Consider the following 26,975-nt stretch of genomic DNA (forward strand, 5'->3'; position numbering starts at 1 on the left):
TTAGTCTCTACAAATGCTGGATGTACTTTTACAAAGAACAGTGAGCCTTCTGTATCTCAGCATCATCAGGGTAATGTTCACAGGCCATTGCCTGCCTGGGTCCATGGGAGAGCAGTTGTCTCAGCTCTCAGGTCAGTACAGTGCGATGGCCTTTCACAGCCGTGCCAGTCTGTTCTTGGTCAGTACAGTGCGGTGGCCTTTCACAGTCATGCCAGTCTGTTCTCAGGTCAGTACAGTGAGATGGCCTTTCACAACCGTGCCAGTCTGTTCTTGGTCAGTACAGTGCGGTGGCCTTTCACAGCCGTGCCAGTCTGTTCTCAGGTCAGTACAGTGAGATGGCCTTTCACAGTTGTGCCAATCTGTTCTCAGGTCAGTACAGTGCGGTGGCCTTTCACAGTCGTGCCAGTCTGTTCTCAGGTCAGTACAGTGAGATGGCCTTTCACAGTTGTGCCAATCTGTTCTCAGGTCAGTACAGTGCGGTGGCCTTTCACAGTCGTGCCAGTCTGTTCTCAGGTCAGTACAGTGAGATGGCCTTTCACAGTTGTGCCAATCTGTTCTCAGGTCAGTACAGTGCGGTGGCCTTTCACAACCGTGCCAGTCTGTTCTCAGGTCAGTACAGTGAGATGGCCTTTCACAGTTGTGCCAATCTGTTCTCAGGTCAGTACAGTGCGGTGGCCTTTCACAGTCGTGCCAGTCTGTTCTCAGGTCAGTACAGTGAGATGGCCTTTCACAGTTGTGCCAATCTGTTCTCAGGTCAGTACAGTGCGGTGGCCTTTCACAGTTGTGCCAATCTGTTCTCAGGTCAGTACAGTGCGGTGGCCTTTCACAGTCGTGCCAATCTGTTCTCAGGTCAGTACAGTGCGGTGGCCTTTCACAGTTGTGCCAATCTGTTCTCAGGTCAGTACAGTGAGATGGCCTTTCACAGTCGTGCCAGTCTGTTCTCAGGTCAGTACAGTGAGATGGCCTTTCACAGTTGTGCCAATCTGTTCTCAGGTCAGTACAGTGTGGTGGCCTTTCACAGTTGTGCCAATCTGTTCTCAGGTCAGTACAGTGAGATGGCCTTTCACAGCTGTGCCAGTCTGTTCTTGGTCAGTACAGTGTGGTGGCCTTTCACAACCGTGCCAGTCTGTTCTTGGTCAGTACAGTGTGGTGGCCTTTCACAACCGTGCCAGTCTGTTCTCAGGTCAGTACAGTGCGGTGGCCTTTCGCAGTTGTGCCAGTCTGTTCTCAGGTCAGTACAGTGAGATGGCCTTTCACAGTTGTGCCAATCTGTTCTCAGGTCAGTACAGTGCGGTGGCCTTTCACAGTCGTGCCAGTCTGTTCTCAGGTCAGTACAGTGAGATGGCCTTTCACAGTTGTGCCAATCTGTTCTCAGGTCAGTACAGTGCGGTGGCCTTTCACAGTCGTGCCAGTCTGTTCTCAGGTCAGTACAGTGAGATGGCCTTTCACAGTTGTGCCAATCTGTTCTCAGGTCAGTACAGTGCGGTGGCCTTTCACAACCGTGCCAGTCTGTTCTTGGTCAGTACAGTGCGGTGGCCTTTCACAGTCGTGCCAGTCTGTTCTTGGTCAGTACAGTGCGGTGGCCTTTCACAGTCGTGCCAATCTGTTCTCAGGTCAGTACAGTGTGGTGGCCTTTCACAACCGTGCCAGTCTGTTCTTGGTCAGTACAGTGCGGTGGCCTTTCACAGTCGTGCCAATCTGTTCTCAGGTCAGTACAGTGCGGTGGCCTTTCACAGTCGTGCCAGTCTGTTCTCAGGTCAGTACAGTGAGATGGCCTTTCACAGTTGTGCCAATCTGTTCTCAGGTCAGTACAGTGCGGTGGCCTTTCACAGTCGTGCCAATCTGTTCTCAGGTCAGTACAGTGCGGTGGCCTTTCACAGTCGTGCCAATCTGTTCTCAGGTCAGTACAGTGCGGTGGCCTTTCACAGTCATGCCAATCTGTTCTCAGGTCAGTACAGTGCGGTGGCCTTTCACAGTTGTGCCAATCTGTTCTCAGGTCAGTACAGTGAGATGGCCTTTCACAGCCGTGCCAGTCTGTTCTCAGGTCAGTACAGTGAGATGGCCTTTCACAACCGTGCCAGTCTGTTCTCAGGTCAGTACAGTGCGGTGGCCTTTCACAGTTGTGCCAGTCTGTTCTCAGGTCAGTACAGTGAGATGGCCTTTCACAGTCGTGCCAGTCTGTTCTCAGGTCAGTACAGTGCGGTGGCCTTTCACAGTCGTGCCAGTCTGTTCTCAGGTCAGTACAGTGCGATGGCCTTTCACAGTCGTGCCAGTCTGTTCTTGGTCAGGATAACATGTTTGTGATGTAGAAATTTGCATTTGCACCTGAGGGATGAAGACATAAAACTTCTGTTCATGTCTTTGACTTGTAGAGTGCAGGAACAGGAGACTTGGCTCACTAACTCCATGCTGAACTTTTTGCCCATCGACACTAGAAAGAAGGAAGGGAAGGGAAGATTTGCTACATCGAAGCATGCTGTGAAATCCATTCGCATCAAATAAAATCAGTGAGGATTGTGCTGGGCAGCTGGCAAGTGTAGCCATATTTCTGCGTCAACATAGCATGTCCATAACTCATTCAACCTAACTCTATCTTTTTGGAATGTGGGAGAAATTTCTTCAGTCAGTTGGTGGTGAATTTGTGGAATTTGTTGCCACAGGCAGCTGTGGAGGCCAGGTCGTTGGGTGTATTTAAAGCGGAGATTGATAGGTTCTTGATTGGACATGGCATCAAAGGTAACGGAGAGAAGCCGGACGAGTGGGCCTGAGGTGGGAAGAAAGGATCAGCCATGATTGAATGCTGGAGCAGACTGGATGGGCCAAATGGCCTAATTCTGCTCCTATGTCTTGTGGTCTGGGAAGAATCCCAGTGACGGGAATTGAACCCTGATCGGTGATCACTGTCACTGTAAAGCGATACATTAATCACTATGCTACTGTGTCATCTATTGGAATTGGTTTATTATTGTCTCATGAAAACTTGTCTTGTGTACTGTTAGTACAGAGCAGATCGTTACACCGTGCATTGAGGGGAACAAGAGAAAACAATAACAATGCAGAATGAAGTGTCGCAGTTACAGAGAAAGTGCAGTGAAGGTAAACTGTGAGGTGCAAGATCATAACAAAGTGGATTATGAGGTCAAGAGTTTACTTTAGCATACGAAAGGTCCATTCAGTCTTTAGATACAGTGTCAAAGATACAGTGGGATAAAAGCTGTCCATAAGTCTGGTGGTATACACTTTCAGCCTTCTGCTTCTTCTGCCTGATAGGTGAGAAGATGAGAGAGAATATGCAGGGGGGGTGGGGTCTTTGATTGCAGACAGATTTCATGCCAGATCTGGAGGACATGGACTGCTCCCTTCAGCCCACAGAGGAAGCAACAGCAACGTTACACAGTAGCTCAGGGTATCGCTGGGTGGCTGGGTGAATCCCAGTGAGAGCCATTCGCAATGAGAATATTTGGGTCATAGCTACCCTGAAGAAAATCTGACTAACATCCAGGAGAATTGTGAAAAATCGGAATTTGCACATTGGGTCTGCATCCATGCCTACTTAACTGAACGATTTAGATGAGGGCATTAAAAACTATATCAGCAAGTTTGCTGACGATACTAAACTGGGTGGCAGTGTGACATGCGAAGAGGACGTTAGGAGAATACAGGGAGACTTGGATAGGCTGAGTGAGTGGGCAGATACTTGGCAGATATCATTCAATGTGAATAAATGTGAAGTTATCCACTTTGGAAGCAGGAACAAGAGGGCAGAGTATTGTCTGAATGGTGTAGAGTTAGGTAAGGGAGAAATGCAAAGAGACCTAGGAGTCCTAGTTCATCAGTCAATGAAGGTGAATGAGCAAGTGCAACAAGCAGTTAAGAGGGCAAATGGAATGTTAGTCTTTATTACAAGGGGAATTGAATACAAGAGCAAGGACGTTCTTTTGCATTTGTACAGGGCCCTGGTGAGACCACACCTGGAATATTGTGTACAGTTTTGGTCTCCAGGTTTAAGGAAGGACATTCTGGCAATTGAGGAAATGCAGCGTAGATTCACTAGGTTGATTCCTGGGATGGCAGGGCTGTCTTACGCAGAGAGATTGGAAAGATTGGGCTTGTACACACTGGAATTGAGGAGATTGAGAGGGAATCTGATTGAAACGTTTAAGATAATTAAAGGATTTGATAGGATTGAGGCAGGAAATATGTTCCAGATGTTGGGAGAGTCCAGTACCAGAGGGCATGGATTGAGAGTAAGAGGTCAGTTATTTAAAACAGAGTTGCGGAAAAACTTCTTCTCCCAGAGAGTTGTGGAGGTGTGGAATGCACTGCCTCGGAAGACGGTGGAGGCCAATTCTCTGGATGCTTTCAAGAAGGAGCTGGATAGATATCTGATGGATAGGGGAATCAAGGGATATGGGGACAAAGCAGGGACTGGGTATTGATAGTGAATGGTCAGCCATGATCTCAGAATGGCGGTGCAGACTCGAGGGGCCGTATGGTCTACTTCTGCACCTATTGTCTATTGACTGTCTAAATACCTGTTACATGCAGTGACTCTATCTGAACTACATCTGCTTTGGCAGCAAGTTCCAAATATCAGCCACTCTCAAGCTTTCTCCTTTGAAACTCTCAACTTAAACACGTGCCTTCTTGTTTTCGATATCCCTACCATGGGAAAATATTCTCTCTAACCTACCCATGTCTCAGATAATTGTATACGCATCTATCAGATCAGCCCTCAGCCCTCTTCATTCCAGGGAAGAAGAGGGCTGCTTTTCTAGCCTCTCCCTACAATTAGAAAGCGCCAACGCAGGCAACATCCGGTGAACCCACTGCCCTTTCTCTAGAGCGGGGTCCCCACCCTGGGGTTGACAGACCCTTCGGTTAACAGTGGGGACCATGGCATCAAAAAGGTTGTGAAGCCCTGCTCTAGCGTGACGGCCAGAGCTACACACACTACTCCAAGGACCAAGATAGAACAGAGGGTAGTGAATCTGTGGAATTCATTGCCTCGGACAGCTGTGAAGGCCAAGTCATTGGGTATATTTAAAGTGGTTGATAGGTTCTTAACTAGTCAGGGCATCAAAGGTTATAGGGAGAAGACAGGAGAATGGGGTTGTGGGGTATAATAAATCAGCTGTGACCAACATACTCGATGGGCCGAATGGCCTAATTCTGCTCCTCCATCTTATGGTCTTATAATGGTTCCATATTTTTAACAGGATGGAGAAAAGTTTGAATAGGTTTCGAGGGTGGTTTCCTAGGAAGCCCATGAAGCTGGACAAGGACATCTTACCAGACCTGGAGGACACAGACTGCTACACTGCTCCCTTCAGCCAGCAGAGGATGCATCAGTAAGTGTTGTACTTGCCTTATCTCTGTCTGCAACATCTCCTGCTGGCCAAGCATTTGAATTCCAATAACCATTCCCACTCTAGCATGTCAGTCCGTGGCCTTCTCTACTGCCACAGTGAGGTCACTCTCAGGTTGGGGGAGCAACGCCTCATATTCCATCTGGGTAGCCCCCATCCTGACTGTGTAAATATCGATTTCTCCAGCTTCCAGTAATTTCTTCTGCTAACTCCTTCTCTCTTTTCCCATCACCTGTTCTGGCTCCCCTCTAAACAGTTCTCTTGATTATAATTTTTACAATTTTGGTTTATGATATTTCAAAAGTTCAAAGTATGTTTATTGACTAAGAATGTACACCTTTAGCAACCTCGTTACAGACAGCCAAGAAACACAATAGAGTTCATGAAAATAAAACCCACACAACAAAGGCGGGCAAACGGCCAGTGCGCAAAAAAAAAGTTGTGCAAACAATAAAAAAGTAAACAAACAACATGCACAGCTTGAACTGCGAAGTCCCGGACCAAGAGTCCACAGTCACGGAGCCAGTTCAGCACCGGAACCTGTCCAGGAGCCCACGGCTACGGGCCACGGTCGCGGAGCCAGTTCAGCACCGGAACCTGTCCAGGAGCCCATGGCTACGGGCCACAGTCGCGGAGCCAGTTCAGCACCGGAACCTGTCCAGCAGCCCACGGCTACGGGCCACAGTCGCGGAGCCAGTTCAGCACCGGAACCTGTCCAGCAGCCCACGGCTACGGGCCACTGTCGCGGAGCCAGTTCAGCACCGGAACCTGTCCAGGAGCCCACGGCTACGGGCCACAGTCGCGGAGCCAGTTCAGCACCGGAACCTGTCCAGGAGCCCACAGCTACGGGCCACAGTCACAGAGCCAGTTCAGCACCGGAACCTGTCCAGGAGCCCACGGCTACGGTCCACTGTCGCGGAGCCAGTTCAGCACCGGAACCTGTCCAGGAGCCCACGGCTACGGGCCACAGTCGCGGAGCCAGTTCAGCACCGGAACCTGTCCAGGAGCCCACGGCTACGGGCCACAGTCGCGGAGCCAGTTCAGCACCGGAACCTGTCCAGGAGCCCACGGCTACGGGCCACAGTCGCGGAGCCAGTTCAGCACCGGAACCTGTCCAGGAGCCCACGGCTACGGGCCACAGTCGCGGAGCCAGTTCAGCACCGGAACCTGTCCAGGAGCCCACGGCTACGGGCCACTGTCGCGGAGCCAGTTCAGCACCGGAACCTGTCCAGCAGCCCACGGCTACGGGCCACAGTCGCGGAGCCAGTTCAGCACCGGAACCTGTCCAGCAGCCCACGGCTACGGGCCACAGTTGCGGAGCCAGTTCAGCACCGGAACCTGTCCAGGAGCCCACGGCTACGGGCCACAGTTGCGGAGCCAGTTCAGCACCGGAACCTGTCCAGGAGCCCATGGCTACGGGCCACTGTCGCGGAGCCAGTTCAGCACCAGAACCTGTCCAGGAGCCCACGGCTATGGGCCACAGTCACAGAGCCAGTTAGGCAGCGGAACCTGTCCAGGAGCCCACGGCTACGGGCCACAGTCACAGAGCCAGTTCAGCACCGGAACCTGTCCAGGAGCCCATGTCTACGGGCCACTGTCGCGGAGCCAGTTCAGCACCGGAACCTGTCCAGGAGCCCACGGCTACGGGCCACAGTCGCGGAGCCAGTTCAGCACCGGAACCTGTCCAGCAGCCCACGGCTACGGGCCACGGTCGCAGAGCCAGTTCAGCACCGGAACCTGTCCAGGAGCCCACGGCTACGGGCCACAGTCACAGAGCCAGTTCAGCACCGGAACCTGTCCAGGAGCCCACAGCTACGGGCCACAGTCGCGGAGCCAGTTCAGCACGGGAACCTGTCCAGGAGCCCACGGCTACGGGCCACAGTCGCGGAGCCAGTTCAGCACCAGAACCTGTCCAGGAGCCCACGGCTACGGGCCACAGTCGCGGAGCCAGTTCAGCACCGGAACCTGTCCAGGAGCCCACGGCTATGGGCCACTGTCGCAGAGCCAGTTCAGCACCAGAACCTGTCCAGGAGCCCACGGCTACGGGCCACAGTCGCGGAGCCAGTTCAGCACCGGAACCTGTCCAGGAGCCCACGGCTATGGGCCACTGTCGCAGAGCCAGTTCAGCACCGGAACCTGTCCAGGAGCCCACGGCTACGGGCCACAGTCGCGGAGCCAGTTCAGCACCGGAACCTGTCCAGGAGCCCACGGCTACGGGCCACAGTCACAGAGCCAGTTCAGCACCGGAACCTGTCCAGGAGCCCACGGCTGCGGTCCACTGTCGCGGAGCCAGTTCAGCACCGGAACCTGTCCAGGAGCCCACGGCTACGGGCCACAGTCGCGGAGCCAGTTCAGCACCGGAACCTGTCCAGGAGCCCACGGCTACGGGCCACAGTCGCGGAGCCAGTTCAGCACCGGAACCTGTCCAGGAGCCCACAGCTACGGGCCACAGTCGCGGAGCCAGTTCAGCACCGGAACCTGTCCAGGAGCCCACGGCTACGGGCCACAGTCGCGGAGCCAGTTCAGCACTGGAACCTGTCCAGGAGCCCAACTACGGGCCACAGTCACAGAGCCAGTTCGGCACTGGAACCTGTCCAGGAGCCCACGGCTACGGGCCACAGTCGCGGAGCCAGTTCAGCACCGGAACCTGTCCAGGAGCCCACGGCTACGGGCCACAGTCGCGGAGCCAGTTCAGCACCGGAACCTGACCAGGAGCCCATGACTACGGGCCACAGTCACAGAGCCAGTTCAGCACCGGAACCTGTCCAGGAGCCCATGACTACGGGCCACAGTTGCGGAGCCAGTTCAGCACCGGAACCTGTCCAGGAGCCCAGGACTACGGGCCACAGTCACAGAGCCAGTTCAGCACCGGAACCTGTCCAGGAGCCCACTGCTACGGGCCAGAGTCGCGGAGCCAGTTCAGCACCGGAACCTGTCCAGGAGCCCACGGCTACGGGCCACAGTCGCGGAGCCAGTTCAGCACCGGAACCTGTCCAGGAGCCCATGACTACGGGCCACAGTCATGAAGCCATTTTAGTGCTGAGGTGAATAAAGCCTGGACAGAAATCTGTCATACTTGTCGGCTGAAAGCCAAAGTAAAGCTACAACACCATCACAGTATTTAACTTCAGTAAGTAAAGAATAGAGACTGTAGGCATTGGTAGAATTGTATTACCACATGTTCACACCAAGATGGGGGTGTAGTGGAGAGTGAGGAGGGCTGTCATGGCCTGCAGAGGGATCTGCATCAGCTGGGAAAATGGGCTGAGAAATGGCAGATGGAATTCAGTGCAGACAAGTAGGAGGTGTTGTACTTCAGTAGGACCAGCCAGGGTAGGTCTTACACAGTGAACGGTAGGGCACTGAGATTGTGGTAGAACAAAGGGATCTGGGAATACATGTCCATAATTCATTGAAAGTGGTGTCACAGGTAGATGGGGTCATAAAGAAAGCTTTTGGCATGTTGGCCTTCGTAAATCAATGCATTGATACAGGAGTGGGATGTTATGCTGAGGTTGTATAAAACAGCCTAATTTGGAGTATCAGGTGCAGTTTTGGTTACTTACCTACAGGAAAGATGTAAACAAAGTTGATAGTGTACAGAGAAGATTTACATGGATGTTGCTGGTTCTGGAGGACCTGAGGTTTAGGTAAAGATTGAATAAGTTAGGACTTATGTAGCAGATTGAGAGGAGATTTGATAGAGGTATACGGTTATGAGGGGTATGGACAGCTAGGACACAACGTCCATGCTCTACCCTGACCGATGGAGGCAGGAAGATGGGGTAAATGCAAACAGGCTTTTTCCACTGAGGTTGGACGGGACTACAGCTGGAGATCATGGCTTAAGGGTGGAAGTTGAGAAGTTTAAGGGGAACATGAGGAGAAACCTCTTCACTTAGAGAGTCGTGAGAGTGTAAAACAAGCTGCCAGCACAAGCGGTGCATGCGAGCTTGGTTTCAATGTTTAAGAGCAGTTTGGATAGGTACATGGATAGAAGGGGTATGGAGGATGGTGGTCCCAGTACAGGTCGATGGGAGTAGAAAGTTTAAATGGTTCAGGCTTGGACTAGATGGGCTGAAGGACCTGTTTCTGTGCTGGACTTCTTTATGACTCCATGACTCATCTGGAATTCCCCACGAGACATTTCAAATGGAAAAACAATCTCTCTCAAAAGATAATTGGCCAGTCAGCTTTTTTGAACTATGCTCTTAAACCGTGGAATTCAATACCTAAACCAAAAGAAAAACACGGACTCAGTTGAGACTTTATTTGTTGGTGTATTTATTTACTGAGATACAGCATGGAACTGCCTTTCAAGCCACTCCAGCCAGCAACCCCGGGGTTAACTCTAGCCTAATCATTGGACAATTCACAATGACCAATTAACCTACTACCGTAAGTCTTTGGACTGTGGCAGGAAACCAGGGCACTCAGAGGAAACACATATGACCATAGGGAGAGTGTATAGGCTCCTTACAGACAGCAATGGGAATTGAACCTGGGTCACTGGTACTGTAAACCATTGTGCTGACCACTACACTACCGTGCCGCCCAAAATGCCAGTTCAAAATCTATTTATTTAACCTTGCCTTTAACCAACATCGTTTTGTCTTTTATTTTCATGTTTATCATTATTTATATTTTTTATTTAATTTTTATGTTTGTATTTCACTTCAGACTTGTACATCTGTAAAGCACTTCGAACTACGAGAACTGTATGGAAAGTGCTCTGTGAATGAAGTTAATATTAAAAATTGGTTTTTCAAGAGTTTTTTTAACTATAGCTTGTGTTTAACTGGGAAGAATCAGAATCACTGAAGTGCACTCAGTGGCTACGTTACCAGGGTCCTCCTGTACCTAATAAAGTGGCCACTGCAAATCTGTTCATGGTTTTCTGCTGCTGTAGTCCATCCGCTTCAAGGTTTGACATGTGTTCGGAAATGCGCTTCCACGTTGTAACGTTTGGTGATTTGAGTTACTGTCACCTTCCTGTCAGCTTGAACCAGTCTGGCCGTTCTCCTCTGACCTCTCTCATGAACAAGACATTTTCACCCACAGAGCTGCTGCTCTCTGGGTGTTTGGGTAATTTTGCTTTTCTGCACCATTCTCTGTAAAGTCTAGAGACTGTTGTGTGTGAAAATCCCAGGAGATCAGCAGTTTCTGAGATACTCAAATGACTCTGTCTGGCACCAACATTCATTCCACAGTTAAAGTCACTTAGATCATATTTCTTCCCCGTTCTGATGTTGGGGCTGAACAATAACTGAACCTCTTGTCCATGTCTGCATGCTTTCATGCATTGAGTTGCTGCCATATGATTGGCTGATTAGATATTTGCATTAACGAGCAGGTATACATACAGGTGTACCTCATAAAGTGGCCATAGAGTGTATGTGGTGAAATCTGTGGTGATGGGAAGTTGAAAGCAAATCTTCCTTCTGATTTCAGCTTCATTATCAACAACACCGATACATTCTTCAACAACTCCACGAGGAGTAGGATCCTTTACCACATTCTACAGAGAGTTAAATACGAGGAGGGGAAGAACAAAGTAGGTACGTCAAGTTGCTTTACTCTGAGCTGAATGTTATTGGTTGCCTTTGACTGGGGGTGTCCAGCTGCAGTTGAGCTGTGAAGAATTGCCTGAATTTATATTGTAATGGCTGATGGAAATATCACATAAAATATTTATAAACCTAAACCTAATTAATATGAACCTACTGTAAATGAGGGGGGATCTCACTGAAATCATGATACAGAGAATCAGAATTAGGCCATTCAGCCCAGCAAGCCCTCTGCCATAGAATCAATGCTGACCCATCATCACTCTCAATGCCATTCTTCTGCCTTCTCTCTGTAAACTTTGGCTTGTATCACAACTCTGCTATAAATATACCCAAAGACTTGGCCTCCACAGCTGTTTGTGGCAATGAATTCCACAAATGCGAAGCCTTCTAGCTAAAGAAATTCCTCCTCATTTCTATTCTAAATGAACATCCTTCTGTTCTAAGGCTGTGCCCTTTGGTCCTAGACTCACCAACATCCTCTCCACATCCACTCTATCTAGGCCTTGCAATATTTGATAAGTTTCATTGAGATCCCTCCACCCTTATTCTTCTAAACTCCAGCAGGTACAGGCCCAGAACTATCAAATCCTCCTCGTATGTTAACCCTTTAAGTTCCAGAATCATCCTTGTGAACCTCCTTTGGACCCTCTCCAATGCCAGCATACCTTTTTTGAGATAAGGGACCCAAAACTGCTCACAATACCCCATTATTATAGTGAGGAGGGATCTCATTGAAGCCTATCTAACAATGAAAAGCCTTGATAGAGTGGATGTGGAGAGGATGTTTCCTATAGTGGGGAGTCTAGGACCAGAGGACACAGATAGAGTGGATGTAGAGAGGATGTTTCCTATAGTGGGGAGTCTAGGACCAGAGGACACAGATAGAGTGGATGTGGAGAGGATGTTTCCAATAGTGGGGAGGTTTAGGACCAGAGGGCACCGCCTCAGAATGGGGGGGGGGGGGGGGGGCGTCCATTTAGAACAGAGATGAGGAGGAATTTATTTAGCCAGAGGGTGGTGAATCTGTGGAATTCATTGCACAGGTGGTTGTGAAGGCCAAGTCACAGAGTATATTTAGAGCAGAGGTTGACAGGTTCTTGATTTGTCAGGGCGTTAAAAGTTACAGGGAGAAGACAGGAGAATAGGTTGAGAGGGAAAATAAATCAGCCGCAATGGAATAGCAGAGCAGATTCAATTGATTGAATGTATATACAGTGTGAACTTTACGTACAGCTGTTCCCATTATAAATTTGTGTTTGTGTGATGGAAACAATAGACAATAGGTGCAGGAGTAGGCCATTTGGCCCCTCGAGCCAGCTCCGCCATTCACTGTGATCATGGCTGATCATCCACAATCAGTACCCCGTTCCTGCCTTCTCCCCATATCCCTTGACTCCGCTATCTTTAAGAGCTCTATCTAACTCTTTCTTGAAAGCATCCAGAGAATTGGCCTCCACTGCCTTCTGAGGCAGAGAATTCCATAGATCCACAACTCTCTGGGTGAAAAAGTTTTTCCTCACAGAACAGAACAGTACAGGACAGGAACCGAACAGAGAACAGGAACCGAACAGAGAACAGTACAGCTCAGCACAGGAACAGGCCCTTCAGCCCACAATGTTGTGCCGAACTAGGTACGTTACTAATCAAATGGCCAACTAAACTAATCCCTTCTGCCTACAGTCCTTCCATTGCCCTCACATTCATAAGCCTGTCTAAGAGTCTCTTGAATGTTTTTATCATATTTGCCACAACCACCACTGCTGGTGTCACATTCCAGGCATCCTGTACTGTTTTTTTAAAAAAATTCTTGCCTCACACATCACTTTTGAACTTACATCCTCTCATCTTAAATGCATGCCCTTTAATGTTAGACATTGCAACCTTGGGGATAGTTATCAGGTGTCTTTACCAACTATAGTAAGATAATAGGCAGCTGTCGATCCCGGGGATTATGGGTTTGTGCCTCTGCTGGACTGTGTCCTCTCCAGGGTGCAAGCCTGGGGGGCAAAGATTTGAAGAACACGCCTGTTGCCCAGGCAGCAGGTTCCCCTCTCCACGTTACTGATGTATCCAAGGGAAGGGCAAGTGCTGATACAGCTGAGCACCAGTGTCGTCGCAGAGGTTGCCAGAGTGAAGTTGTAAACAACATCAAACTACCTCAGGGACCCCGGCTCTGGATTTCTTCCTCGGGGTTTACTCCCGAAGTCTTTCCCATGGGTGGGTATGGCCATAAGGCAGCGGAGGTTTAAAATCAGAGTTTTCCCTCTCCTGGGCAGGTTGCTGTCCAAGGCTGACGATCCCCACCTGCCCAACACAACTGGTTTTGAGCCACCACTGGTCCACCTTTGCCCCTTGTCAGTAGTTATGCCAGGCCGAACAGCTAAGCCACACGTGAAGTCCAAGAGTTGGACTTGGTTGTCAGAAGCTGTTAGAGTCGCACACCATTTGAAGAACTTTATAGGGAGTGGGAGCTTATCCCCACTACCACCCCCAGCAATGCCAACCTTAGGTTTGTTCACTTACCACAACACCTCTTATAATATGAACCTCTATCAGGTCTTCTCTCAACCTCCACAGCTCCAGAGAAAGCAACCCAAGTTTGCCCATCCTTAAATCCAAGCAATATCGTGGTAAACCTCTTCAGCACCCTTTACAAAGCCTTGGTATCCTTCCTGTAAAGGGGTAACCAGAACACAATGCAATCATCCAGGCGAGGCCTAATGAGAGTTTTATAAAGCTCCAATGTCATCTTCCAACTCTTCCTATAAAGGGGAACCAGAATGGAATGCAATTGTCCAGGCGAGGCCTAATGAGAGTTTTATAAAGCTCCAATGTAATCTTCCAACTATTTGACTCTAGTTTCTCAACTGAAAACAGGCAAGCATGCTGCATGTGTTCTTAACCACCCCAGCAACCTGTGTAGCCACTCTCAGGGAGCTGTGGAATTGGACCCCAAGATCCCTCTGCTCTTCAGCACAGTTGCCTTTAACACTGCACTATCTCTTTGTATATGATCTCCCAGCATGCAACACTTTGTATTAAACTCCACCTGCCATTTCTTCACCTGTATTTGTAACTGATCTCTACCCCAAGTATCCTTTGTCCATCTTCTACACTATCCTCAATACTGATCTTTGAACTGTCTGCAAACTTCCTAACCCACACAGCTGCATCTTCACCCAGGTCATTTGTATATATGGCAATGGCAAAGATCCTTGAGGAATGTAACTATAAAAAGTTAAACATTAAAATATTTGACTTTGAGGCTGGGAGTGAATGTCAACATTCATTAATCTCCACTGGCCCATTGTTACCTGAAACTTTGCATTCGTGATCTCATATACAAGGTATGGGATTACCTGATGCTTATCCCAATATGTTTCTCCTACTGTGTACATTCCTACACAAGTTACTAAGAAATGAATGGACTAATTGAAGTATGCAGTTCATTAACTAATTTTGAGATTGTATATAGCCTGCCTGTGGCCCAATCAGAACCAAATTTATTGCCATCTGCAGAAGATAACATAATTATTGGAAAGTGCATTGAACAGTTTCATGTATATAGGTGATTATATAAAGATACAAGCAAGCATTGGAAAGTTAGACTACGTGAAAAATAACAATTCCACACTCTACTCCAGCAGTGGTCATAGTTCTGAGGCAGTGAGTAGGGTTGTGCTGTTCAGTTTAAGGGTGATGTTTTCTCTCTGACCTGTGGCTGATGATCTTTTGTGCCATCTTGGAAACCCTACTGAGCACCTGGGCACTGTCAGGAGGACCTTTACAACCGCTACCAGTTGATGACACGCCATGGTGTTCAAAACCAGCACACTGCCTCTGTCTGATGCCCCAATGCTGTCTGTAGACCTTCCCTCCGTTCAGCCTGTGACCTGGACCCTGGCAACCCTGGCTTGGCAGAGTCACTGACATGTCGCGAAATGTGTTGTTTTCTGGCAGCAGTGCTCTGCAATACATAAAAAGAAAACTGGAGATTGCTAAAAGAAATATATGTGCTGTACTATTCTATATCAAAAACATTAAATATCTAGAGCAAAAACACTGAGGTATAGTGTTCATGGGTTCATTGTCCATTCAAAATCTGATGGCGGAGGGGAAGAAGCTTTTCCTGAATCATTGGGTGCGTCTTCAGGCTCCTGTACCTCCTCCCCGGTGGTAGCAATCAGAAGAGGGCATGTCCTGGGTGATGGCGGTCCTTAAAGATGAATGCCGCCTTTTTGAGGCATTGCTCCTTGAAGGTGTCTTTGACGCAGGTGCCCATGACGGAGCTGGATGAGTCTATAACCATACAGCTTTTTCCGATTCGGTGCAGTGGCTCCTCCATACCAGTCAGTGATGCAGCCAGTCAGAGTGCCCCCCCATGGTACATCTGTACAAATTTGCTAACGGGTCGAGCTGCTGGCTCACGGCTCCAGGGATACAGACTCAGTCCTCACCTCGGGCGCTGTCTGGCTGTAGAATTTGTACGTTTTACCTGTGACTGTGTGGGCTTCCTTGGGTGCTCCAGTCTCCTCCCAAATCCCCATTTGGTTGGTTGATTGGGCACTGTAAATTACCCCGATGGATACACAAGCCAGGGCAGTATGATATGGAGAGCAAGCTGTTGGCCATGCTTCACTCTCCCCCTCCGCACTGCTTAACAGCAGAGACCGATACAGCTTGGCACTAGCAGCATCACAGAAGTTGCCAGTCAGTGTAGGATTTCCTTAGGGACTCCAGCTCTGAATTTTTCCTCTGGGTTTACTCCTGAAGCCTTCCCCATGAGTGGGTATGGCTGCAAGGCAGAGGAGTTTTGTGATCAATGTTTTCCTTCTCCTAGATAAGTTGGCTGATGAGCCACATCTGCCTGAAGCAACTGGTTTGATGGTGACAGTAGCCCGCCTTTCCCCTTCTCCTGATGGTAGAAACAGTTATGACAGGCTTTGTAGCTAAACCACACACGAAGGCCAGGAACCATCAGTGGCTATTTGAGTCGCAGGACAATGGGAGCACTTAATAGGTAGTGGGAGCTCATCCTCTCTACCTCCCCTCCACCAGCTAAGAGAACCTTAAGGAACCAAATTTCCCTAGCATGTAAGGTAATGGCAAAAAGGACCAAAGAAACAACTGGGGAGAAGTTCCTGTTAATATGGAAGGAAATCAGTCTGTTCTCTGTGTGATTCCGTACTTCTCTGTGTGACTGACTCTTAGCTGATGTAGCGGATAGTGCATTTGCTTTACAGCACCAGCCGTAAGATTGGGGTTTGATTCCTGCTGCTGTCTGTAAAGAGTTTGTATGTTCTTCTCGGGACGCCGTGCATTTCTCCGGGTGCTCCGGTTTCCTCCCAAAGACGTACAGATTAGGGTTGGTAAGTTGTAGCCATGCTATGTTGACACCAGAGGCAAGGGGATACTTGCAGGCTGCCCCCAGCACAATCCTTGCTGATTTAATTTGACGCATTTCACTGTAATGTTTCCATGTAAATGAAACAAATCAAGCTAATCTCTTTAAATGTTTAAAGATCAAAGAAATCTTTAATCAACCCACAAAGAACCAAATGCTTGGGGGATGGTGTTCGATAAACATTGCTTTTAATCTACCTGCAGATGTATTAATATTTCTTCCTCTAGGCCTCAATCGGTTACTCGGCAACAACACCTATGAAGCAGCCTTCCCACTTCATGAGGTAAGGGTGAGCTTGGTAATGTTTATAACTCAATTGCACCCGATTTTCTGACCCTGAAATGTGGTCTCGAATGTGGCGAGTTCACCTCAAACAACGGTAGACATGTTGATGGTAGTTCTACTCCTTCTGGTGGGGCCCGGCAGGCTCAAAGCAGGGAAGGAGTTTCAGTCAGGGCCATTATCAGGCTTTGTCCAGTTTAGACAAGGATGAGACTCAGTGAAGAATTAGGGGGCTGATGGAGTATTATGAGGGGTATAGATAGGGTACGTGCAAGCAGGCTTTTGCCCTCAGGTTGAGTGAGACTAGAACTAGAGGTCATGGGTTAAGGATGAAAGGTAAGATGTTTAAGGGGAACATGAGGGAAAACTTCTCAGAGGGTGCTGAGGGTGTGCAGTGATCTCCCAACGGAAGTGGTGGACATGGGCTCAATTTCAACATTTAAGAGAAACTTGGATAGGAGGGGTGTGCAGGACGATAATCCAGGTGCAGGTCGATGGGACCGGGCAGATTTTCTCAGCATAGACTAAATGGACTGAAGGGCCTGTTCCTGTGCTCTAGTCTTCTATGTATTCTCTCCCCAAGTGGCTGTGGAACCCTGACATTCAATACCAACATGGATAGATTTTTGTCAAATATGGGGTGGGGGAATGGGGGTTATGGGATTAGTGTATCAAGGTTAAAGGTCAGATTTGAATGGAAAAGCAGGGCTGAGAGGCCAAATGTTCAAGGTAGTGGCGGTATGACAGAACTCCTGCAACCATTGGGAAACGCAGAAGCGTCAGGCGATTGCCTCACGTCAGGCTGAAGCCCGAAGATGTGGGAAGTGCAGGCATACTTCTTCAGGCAACACACACACACTATTAGGGGTGATGGGCAGGTGAGGAGAAGAGACTGTTAGGGGAGAATAGTTGCCATTCTGGACTGAGACCTTTTATCTTTGGGGCACCATGGCAACGTAGCAGTTGGTGCAATGTTATTAAATTCAGGGCATTGGACTCCGGAGTTCAATTCCGACATCACCTGTAAGGACACTGTCCTCCCTGTGGAGAGTGTGGGCTTTCTTCAGGTCCTTTGGTTTCCCCCCACAGTCCAAATCCACATCGGTTAGTAGGTTAATTAGACATTGTAAGTGGTCCTGTGATTAGGCTAGGGTTAAATCCGGGTTTGCTGAGCGGCGCGGTTCAGGGCTGTAAAATAAAAATAATGTACTGGTGAAGGGACTTGGCCTGAAATGTCGACTGTTTATTCCTCTCCATAGACACTGCCTGACCTGCTGAGTTCCTCCAGCGTTTTGTGTTGCTCTGGATTTCCAACATCTGCAGAATTTCTTGTGTTTATAACAAGAGGACATGATTTGAGAGTTAGGGGGCAGAAGTTTAAGGGAAACACAAGGGGGTATTTCTTTACTCAGAGAGTGATAGCTGTGTGGAATGAGCTTCCTGTAGAAGTAGTAGAGGCCAGTTCAGTTGTGTCATTTAAGGTAAAATTGGATAGGTACATGGACAGGAAAGGAGTGGACGGTTATGGGCTGAGTGCGGGTAGGTGGGACTAGGTGAGATTAAGAGTTCAGCACGGACTAGGAGGGCCGAGATGGCCTGTTTCCGTGCTGTGATTGTCATATGGTTATATGGTTATATAAATCACTTTATCACTGACTTGTGCCTTGAAGTTTGTTGCTGCAGCATTACAAAGTCAAAGTACATTTATTATCAAAGTGTACAACCACAGGATTCACCTTCCTGCAGACAGCCATGAAACAAAGAAATACCAAGGAACTGTTCAAAGTTCCAAACACTTAACATATAAAAAAGACCAGATCACATACACAGCAAAAACTGAGTGAATAGCACACAGAATGTAAAACATCAAACCACAGAGTCCTGGAAACAGCCTGGGAACGTTAATGTTAGTTCAGTTCAGTTCAATTTAACACTGTGTCATTCGTTGACTGCAGGCCACAGAACTAGTCCACATCAAAGTGCTCTGATCAAAATTGCGCAAAATAGCAATTAAAAAAGCAGAAACCAGAAGCACGTCATAACGTGGACTGCAGAGTCCTCTAAAAATGAGTCTAATGCACAAACTGTGCTGATCAAACCTTGCCCAAGACCCAAGATTCTTGCACCTTCCTCCGGCAGCAGCGAGTGAGAGGGAGGGAGAGACCCGTCAAATGCAGGCAGACTACACTGAAAACCTGATCACCTTTTGTCCTCATCTTCATTGCTTTTAATCTTGCTTGATGCTTTAATCAGTGAGAAATAGAGCTGAGCATGCGATCATGTTCCATCATTAGGCTCTGTTCTTAACCACGCTGAATTCCTTCGGAGACAACAAGATCATCAGATGGCTCAGGCAGCCCAAAAAGGCATTATTACGGGCTCCAGCTACACACAGATTAGTAGGAGATGTATAAATAGAAGTAGGAGAGGTAGTTGTATTGCGAACTATCTGCAGGACATCACCGTTAGTCACATTGGTCTCTGGTGCCATCTTGCTCTCAACCTAACAAATCAAAGTATAAAATGCAACTCTTTATTCACACAGGAAAACGCCAGGAGAATCCAAGAAAATCTTTCTCTCCTGACAGGACGTTTAATACTTCAACACAATGATAACAATAAACAATTAATTACAGTTTCAATTGCTATAAACACCTACTTATATTGATTGGAATCTAGTCTGGTAAATGTACAGAATTATATATTTACAATGGAAGCACATCCAATCCAGCAGAACCCTTTGGATTCCTGTTAGTCCCAATGAGGAATGCAGTACAGGTGGTGTTCATGGGTTCATTGTCTATTCTGAAATCTGTAGGTAGAGGAGAAGAAGCTGTTCGTAAGTCCCTGTGTGTGTGTGTGCCTTCAGGCTGCTGTACTTCCTCCCTGATGGTAATAATGAGAAGGGGGCATGTCCTGGGTGGTGAAGGAGGATGTGGGGTTCCAATATTTTCTGTCATTCATTCTTTGAGGTTTTTCTTCTGTTTCATGGATGTTTGTGAAGGACAAAGAGTTCAGTTTATATACTGCATACCTTCTCTGATATTAAATTGAACCTTTGACGATGCCCTCAGTGGTGGGAACGGTGGTGCCTGTGATGGAGCAGCTGGAGTTTACAACCCTCTCCTGTGCATTGGAGGTTCCGTACCAGGCAGTGAAGCAACCGGTTACGATGCTCTATGGAACAGCTCCATACATCTGTAGAACTTTGTGTGAATCTTTGGTAGCCTCCCGAATCTCCTCAAATTCCGAATAAGCTGCCTTTGTGATTGCACCAATGCGTCGGGCCCTTGTTTAAACCCAGACTGCTAGACATTCTTGTTTTTCTTTCTGTTTTGTTTCAGGGAAGTTACAAAAGCAATAAGTCAGTGAAGACCCACAGAGGCTTGAACCACCGCCATCTGCTCTATGAGTGCTGGGCGTGGTGGGGGGTGTGGTACAAATTCCAGCCACTCGACCTGGTCAGGTGAGTCTGGCACACGTGAAGCCATGATTACTGAGCCGGAGCTTGCCGACGGAGCCAGACCATCACCTGGTGTGCTGCTGGCACCTTTGGGTGTCAGGACTGGCCCTTGCACCCACCAGAAGAGTCACATGTGCAGGCCAAGGCCTCTGGGCTGTTCCCTGGTGTTTCTCCTGCAGGGATACAGAACCTGCTGGACTCGTTGCATCTGGGTGGGAGGTCTATTGACTAATCCCGTGCCAGGTTTTTGAAAGATTGATTTATTATTGTCATGGGTACAGGGGTACGGTGAAAGGCTTGTCCATATAGAACAAGATTAGACTGGAGTCCCTGAGCCCAGACACAATGAATCAGCTAAAGGCCTGACCTGCTGTTGAGTGTAGGAAGACAATGAGATGGTTCACCAGGAGCTGAATCGTACTGCACAGGAGGAGGTCAGACCGCACTTGGAGTATTGGGAACAGTTTTGGGCCCCTTCTCTAGGATGTCCTGGCATTGGAGAGGACCAGAGGAGGTTGTCACATACCCCGTGACCGGGTTAAAGAACCAGCAGAAATGAAAAACACTCTGGTATTGCTATAAATTAATAGTGTTTATTAGTAACTAAGCAATACAGTAATATAAATGCACATATATTGAACAGTTTAGCAATGGTTTTGTGTGTGTGTGTGTGTGTGTGTGAGAGTGTGTGTGTGAGTGTGTGTGTGAGAGTGTGTGTGTGTGTGTGAATGTGTGTGTGTGTGAGTGTGTGTGTGAGTGTATGTGTGTGTGAGTGTGTGTGTGTGTGTGAATGTGTGTGTGTGAGTGTGAGTGTGTGTGAGTGTGTGTGTGTGTGTGAGTGTGTGTGTGTGAGAGTGTGTGTGTGAGTGTGTGTGTGAGAGTGTGTGTGTGTGTGTGTGTGAATGTGTGTGTGTGAGTGTGTGTGTGAGTGTATGTGTGTGTGAGTGTGTGTGTGTGTGAATGTGTGTGTGTGAGTGTGTGTGTGTGTGAATGTGAGTGTGTGTGTGTGTGTGAATGTGAGTGTGTGTGTGTGAGTGTGTGTGTGTGTGTGAATGTGTGTGTGTGTGAGTGTGTGTGTGTGTGTGAGTGTGTGTGTGTGTGTGTGTGTGAGTGTGTGTGAGTGTGTGTGTGTGTGTGTGTGTGAGTGTGTGTGTGTGAGTGTGTGTGTGTGTGAGTGTGTGTGAGTGTGTGTGTGTGTGTGTGAGTGTGTGTGTGTGTGTGTGAATGTGTGTGTGAGTGTATGTGTGTGTGAGTGTGTGTGTGTGTGTGTGTGAATGTGTGTGTGTGAGTGTGTGTGTGTGTGAATGTGAGTGTGTGTGTGTGTGAATGTGAGTGTGTGTGTGTGAGTGTGTGTGTGTGAGTGTGTGTGTGTGTGAATGTGTGTGTGTGTGTGTGAGTGTGTGTGTGTGTGTGAGTGTGTGTGTGTGTGTGTGTGTGAGTGTGTGTGAGTGTGTGTGAGTGTGTGTGTGTGTGAATGTGTGTGTGTGAGTGTGTGTGTGAGTGTGTGTGTGTGTGAGTGTGTGTGTGTGTGTGAATGTGTGTGTGTGTGTGTGTGAATGTGTGTGTGTGTGTGTGTGAGTGTGTGTGTGTGTGTGTGTGAGTGTGTGTGAGTGTGTGTGTGTGTGTGTGAGTGTGTGTGTGTGTGTGTGTGTGTGTGTGTGTGTGTGTGTGTGTGTGTAAATAGAAACAAAACTAGGCTCTTCAAACCTTGGCGTAAATGGTTACAGTCTTATGATAATGGAGAGAGTTCACTTCAGTTCGAGGTAGTTAGTTGAGTAATGTTGGGGAGAGAGAGGTGAGCTGATGCTGTCGATCTTCCCGTTGTCTTCCGAAGTCCTGTTGTGGTCACAGACTATGACCATGATACGTACAACCGTTCTTCAGTGGTGGAATTATCACCCAGGCAAGGGTGGACACACAAATAGTTCCCCACCGGTCGTACCTTTTCACACTGTGAGGCACTGATCAATTTCCCCGAATCGATCCTCCAAAATCCCCACCTTCATGTGGGTGCAACAAAGCTCGTTCGGTGTCCGAACTGTGTGTCTCGTGGTGTGTCTCTCTGTGTAACAGCGGACCTGGTTTTTATCGCCCCATGTTGGACACTAGCAGTCCATCAACCTGCTCTGCCCTCCACTTTCTGCAGGAACTTTACAAGCAGGCAAGCGACCTCGGGGAAAAGGTAAACAAGCTGGCAGAGAAACCATAGCATCAATCTTTCAAGCAGTTTCTGTCTCTCTCTCTCTCTCTCACTGTGCTGGACGCCTCCCTCTCTCTCTGTCTCTATTCTGGACCCCGTTTCAAACGAGGTTTTCCCATGACAAGGTTCACAAACTGATCCCACGAATGAAAGGGTTTACATATGAGGAACATTTGATGGTTCTGGTCTGTACTCACTGGAGCTTAGAAAAAAATAAGGGGGGAATCTCATTGAAACCTATTGAATATTGAAAGGCCTTGATAAGTGGATGTGGAGAGGATGTTTCCTATGGTGGGGGAATCTAGGACCAGACGGCACAGCTTCGGAATAGAAGACATCCATTTAGGACACGGATGAGGAGGAATTTCTTTAGCCAGAGGGTGATGAATCTGTGGAATTCATTGCCACAGGCAGCTGTAGAGGACAAGTCATTGGGTATATTTAAAGCAGATGTTGATAGGTTCATTATTAGTCAGGGTGTCAAAGTTTATGGGGAGAGGGCAGAAGAGTGGGGTTGAGAGGGATAATAAATCAGCTTTAAAATGGTTTTGATGGGCTGAAGGCTATGAGGAATTGCGAAACAGATTCAATGGCTGACAGCCGTGAGGGAATAGTGAAACGGATTTGATAGGATGACAGACATGAGGGCATCGTGAAACAGATTCGATGGGCTGAATGGCATGTTTTGCTCTTGATGGTTTATCATCTTTCTGTACCCTCCCTTGAGTGTTTACTGGTTGGCACTACTACACTCACACCTCACCGACCTGATGGGACAGAATACTTGCCTCCTCCTGCGGTGTGTATGTGCCGGATAGAATAAGCAATGGGGCAGAATTCCAAGAAACTGTGGTGTAATCATCGTTCCTTACTGCAGACTAAGGACAGCTCTTGCCCAGAGTTTGAGTCCCCCCTGCAAACCGTCCACATCTGGTGCCCATTGCATAATCCAGCTCTGGGCTCATTCTGTGCCTTATCCAAGGATCAGTGGAGTTTCAAGGCCAAATTGGGTCAGCATTTGTGTTGGTGCAGTAGCATAGCGGTTAGCAAATGGTGCTACGGTGTCAGCGTGCCAGGTTCAATTACCACCACTGTCTGTAAGGAGTTTGTACATTCTCACTGTGGCCGCGTGGATTTCCTCTGCTGACCCAGTTTCCTCCCACAGTCCAAAGATGTACAGGTTTGGAGATTAATTGGTCACATGGGTGTAATTGGCTTGTTGGTGCTGAATCCCTAAATAAATCAAATATGTAAGTTAACCCCACAGAATGCTGGAGAAACTCCACAGGTCAGGCAGCAGCTATGCAGAAAAGTACACAGTCAACATTTCAGCCCAAAATCCTTCAGCCCTGCTGAAACGTCAACGGTTTATTCATTTCCATAAACGCTGCCTGACCTGCCGAGTTCCTCCAGCATTTTGTGTGCATTCTTCTGGATTTCCAGCATCCACAGAACCACCACCCCGTTCGTTGAATCGGTGAGTTGTTGTCAGCTTCTGACCCCATATACCGATGGTTTCTTTTACCCGTGGCTTTGCAGGCGCTATTTTGGGGAGAAGATTGGCCTCTACTTTGCCTGGCTGGGCTGGTACACTGGAATGCTCTTCCCAGCTGCTGCCGTCGGCTTAATCGTGTTTCTCTACGGAGTCTTCACCATTGATCACTGCCAAGTGAGGTAAGGTCGGGCAAGGATTGGTGTTCAATCCCCATTGGGATTGTTCCCCTTGTGCTGTTCTAAAGCAGGGAGCAGAATGTCTCTACCTAGTTGCCTGAGGTCCACTCTCCTCTCCTATCAGATTCCTCCTTCTACAGCCCTTTACTTTTTCCACCTATCATTTCCCAGCTTCTTACTTCATTCCCCTTCTCCCATCCATCAGATTTCACCTATCACCTTTCAGCTTGTCCCCCTTCCCTTCCCCCCACCTTCTTATTTTGGCATCTTCCCCATCTTTCCCAGTCCTGATGAAGTGTCTCGGCCTGAAATGTTGACTGTTTTTTCATTTCCATAGATGTTTCTGACCTGCTGAGATCCTCCAGCATTTTGTGTGTGTTGCTCTGGATTTCCAGCATCTGCAGAGTCTCTTGTGTTTATAATCTCTCGTGGTCTTGAGCCCTTTCAGAGCAACACAGTGGCACAGATGCCTCAGTGACAGTGACCTGGGTACAACCACATCCTCTGTTGCTGTCTGTGTGGAGTTTGCCCGCTCTCCTGGTGACCAGGGTGCTTTGCTGTCCTTTCACATCCCAAGGGAGTGCAGGTGATTGGATGAATTGACTACCATAAATGACCTGTAATGTAGTTGTGTGGCAGAGAGCATGTTAGGTGCTGATGGGATGAGAACAGCTACTGGGAAATGTTAAATTAAAAATTAAAAACACAAGAGATTCTGCAGATGCTGGAAATCCAGAGCAACACACACAAAACACTGGAGGGTGTCGGCAGGTCAGGCAGCTTCTTTGGAGGGGAACAAACAGTCGACATTTCGGGCTGAGACCCTTCATCAGGACTGGAAAGGTAGAGGAAAGAAGGCAGAAGAAGAAGGTGCGGGGAGTGGAAGGAGGACAAGCTCAAAGGTGGTGGGTGGGTGGGTGGGGGAGGAGGATGATATGATAAGCTGGGAGGTGATAGGTTTAAAAGGGACAAAGGAATCTGATAGGAGGAGACTGGGCCATGGGAGGGAACCACAGGAGGTGATGGTAGGTGAGGAAGAAAGGAAGGGGTGAAAGAGGAAGTAACCAGAATGGGGAATGGAAAAAGAAGGGGGAGGGGAGGAAAATTATTGGAGAAATTGGTGTTCATACCATCAGGTTGGAGGCTACCCAGATGGAATATGAGGTGTTGCTCCTCCAATTAAAATGAAATTGGTTTATTATTGGCATATCTAGCGAGGTACAGTGAAAATTTTATTTTGCATACCGTCCATGCAGATCATTTCATCATTACACAGTAAAACAAGTGTTACAGTTAGAGGGTGCAGTGCAGGTAGACAGAAAGGTGCAGGATTATAATAAAGGGGACTATGAGGTTAAGAGTCCATCTTATCCCACTAGGGAACTGTCCAATAGTGGGATAGAAGCTGATTTTGAGCCTGGTGGTATGGGCTTTCAGACTTTTGTATCTTCTACCCAATGGAAGAGGGCAAAAGAGAGAAGTCTGGGATGGGACGGTCTCTGATTATGCTGGCTGCTTTACTTTTATCAGTATCTAAAAGTTGTGAACTACCCGAGAAACATTCGTTACACAATATATCACGGATCTTGTTATGCTGATGAACCCTCAGAAGCCTCACAGTTAGACACTGGATATGAGGCTTATGGTTTCCCTCACTAATCCAAAATTTTCTAGATTCCCTCAACATTATGGGCCTGGCCAGGGCTTGTGAGTTTTCCACAGGTATAGGTTTGAGCGGAGGAGCAGGGCTGAAATTTATTCAGACTCTTTGATAGGCCAAAGCCCTGAGCCAAATGGTGAATTGGGCACATTCCCCATGAGTGAGGAAGCGAGTGAGTTCTGCAAGTCAGTATTGATTTGCTAGGTTGAATGGCCTGTTCATGAGTCATGAGGAAAAATAATTACCATTCCAGAATTAACAAGTCCCACAACCCTCGGTGTGGTAACAGTCTCTGTCTTCTTATTCCAGTAAAGAAATTTGTGAAGCAACAGAAACCATTATGTGTCCACTCTGTGACCGGCATTGTGGCTACCAGCGGTTATCCCACAGCTGTCTGTATGCCAAGGTATGGCTGTTCAATCTGGGTAACCAATTGGGAGGGTGAGGGATGAAATGCCAGGGCAAGGGAGCTGGGGTTGTTGGATGCAACTCGTTCACTCTGTTTTCCAATAATGAGCTCTCATCTTCTTCCATCTACAGGTGACGCATCTGTTTGACAACCAAGCGACTGTGTTCTTCGCAGTTTTCATGGCCGTCTGGGGTAGGTCTCCGTTATAATTGAGCAACATTTCCCCACGATAAGTCTGAGTGTTCACCACCGCTTGGATTCCTTTTCCAATGACTCCGGAGCGTGTACAATCCATAAGATGTTGGAGCAGAAGTAGGCCATTCAGCCCATCAAGTCTGTTCTGCCATTCAATCATGGCTGATCCAATTCTTCCAGTCATCCCCACTCCCCTGCCTTCTCCCCATACCCTTTGATGCCCTGGCTAATCAAGAACCTATCTATCTCTGCCTTAAATACACCCAGTGACTTGGCCTCCACAGTCGCTTGTGGTAACAAATTCCACAGATTTACCACCCTCTGACTAAAGTAATTTCTCCACATCTCTGTTCTAAATGGACGTCCTTCCTGAAGTTGTGCCCTCTTGTCCTAGACTCCCCTAACATGGGAAATCTAATATCTAATCTGATCTGGCCTTTTAACATTTGGAATGTTTCTATGAGATCCCCCCTCATTCCGCTGAACTCCAGGGAATTCAGCCCAAGAGCTGTCAGACGTTCCTCATAGGGTAATCCTTTCATTCCTGGAATCATTCTTGTGAATATTCTCTGAACCCTCCCCAATGTCAGTATATTCTTTCTAAAATAAGGAGCCCAAAACTGCACGCAATACTTCAAGTGTGGTCTTACTAGTGCCCCACATAGAGCCCCAACATCACATCCCTGCTCTTATATTCTATACCTCTAGAAATGAAAGCCAACATTGCATTTGCCTTCTGCACCACCAACTCA

At 48.1% G+C, this 26,975-nt stretch overlaps 1 protein-coding gene across 6 annotated transcripts in view; it reads left to right on the forward strand.

The window, feature by feature from the left end:
* The window catches only part of LOC132398724 (anoctamin-4-like), a 183,940-nt gene that overhangs the window by 73,760 nt on the left and 83,205 nt on the right, over window positions 1-26,975 (forward strand). For all 6 annotated transcript variants that reach the window (XM_059978558.1, XM_059978561.1, XM_059978557.1 and 3 more), the window contains exons 6-12: window positions 5,220-5,351; window positions 10,821-10,927; window positions 16,571-16,626; window positions 19,970-20,091; window positions 23,828-23,962; window positions 25,929-26,025; window positions 26,160-26,220. In XM_059978558.1, the coding sequence (XP_059834541.1) occupies window positions 5,220-5,351; window positions 10,821-10,927; window positions 16,571-16,626; window positions 19,970-20,091; window positions 23,828-23,962; window positions 25,929-26,025; window positions 26,160-26,220 (710 nt within the window). The remainder of the gene's footprint in view (window positions 1-5,219; window positions 5,352-10,820; window positions 10,928-16,570; window positions 16,627-19,969; window positions 20,092-23,827; window positions 23,963-25,928; window positions 26,026-26,159; window positions 26,221-26,975) is intronic.

Source organism: Hypanus sabinus, chromosome 8 (genome assembly GCF_030144855.1).
Source record: "Hypanus sabinus isolate sHypSab1 chromosome 8, sHypSab1.hap1, whole genome shotgun sequence".
Taxonomy (NCBI): Eukaryota; Metazoa; Chordata; class Chondrichthyes; order Myliobatiformes; family Dasyatidae; genus Hypanus; species Hypanus sabinus.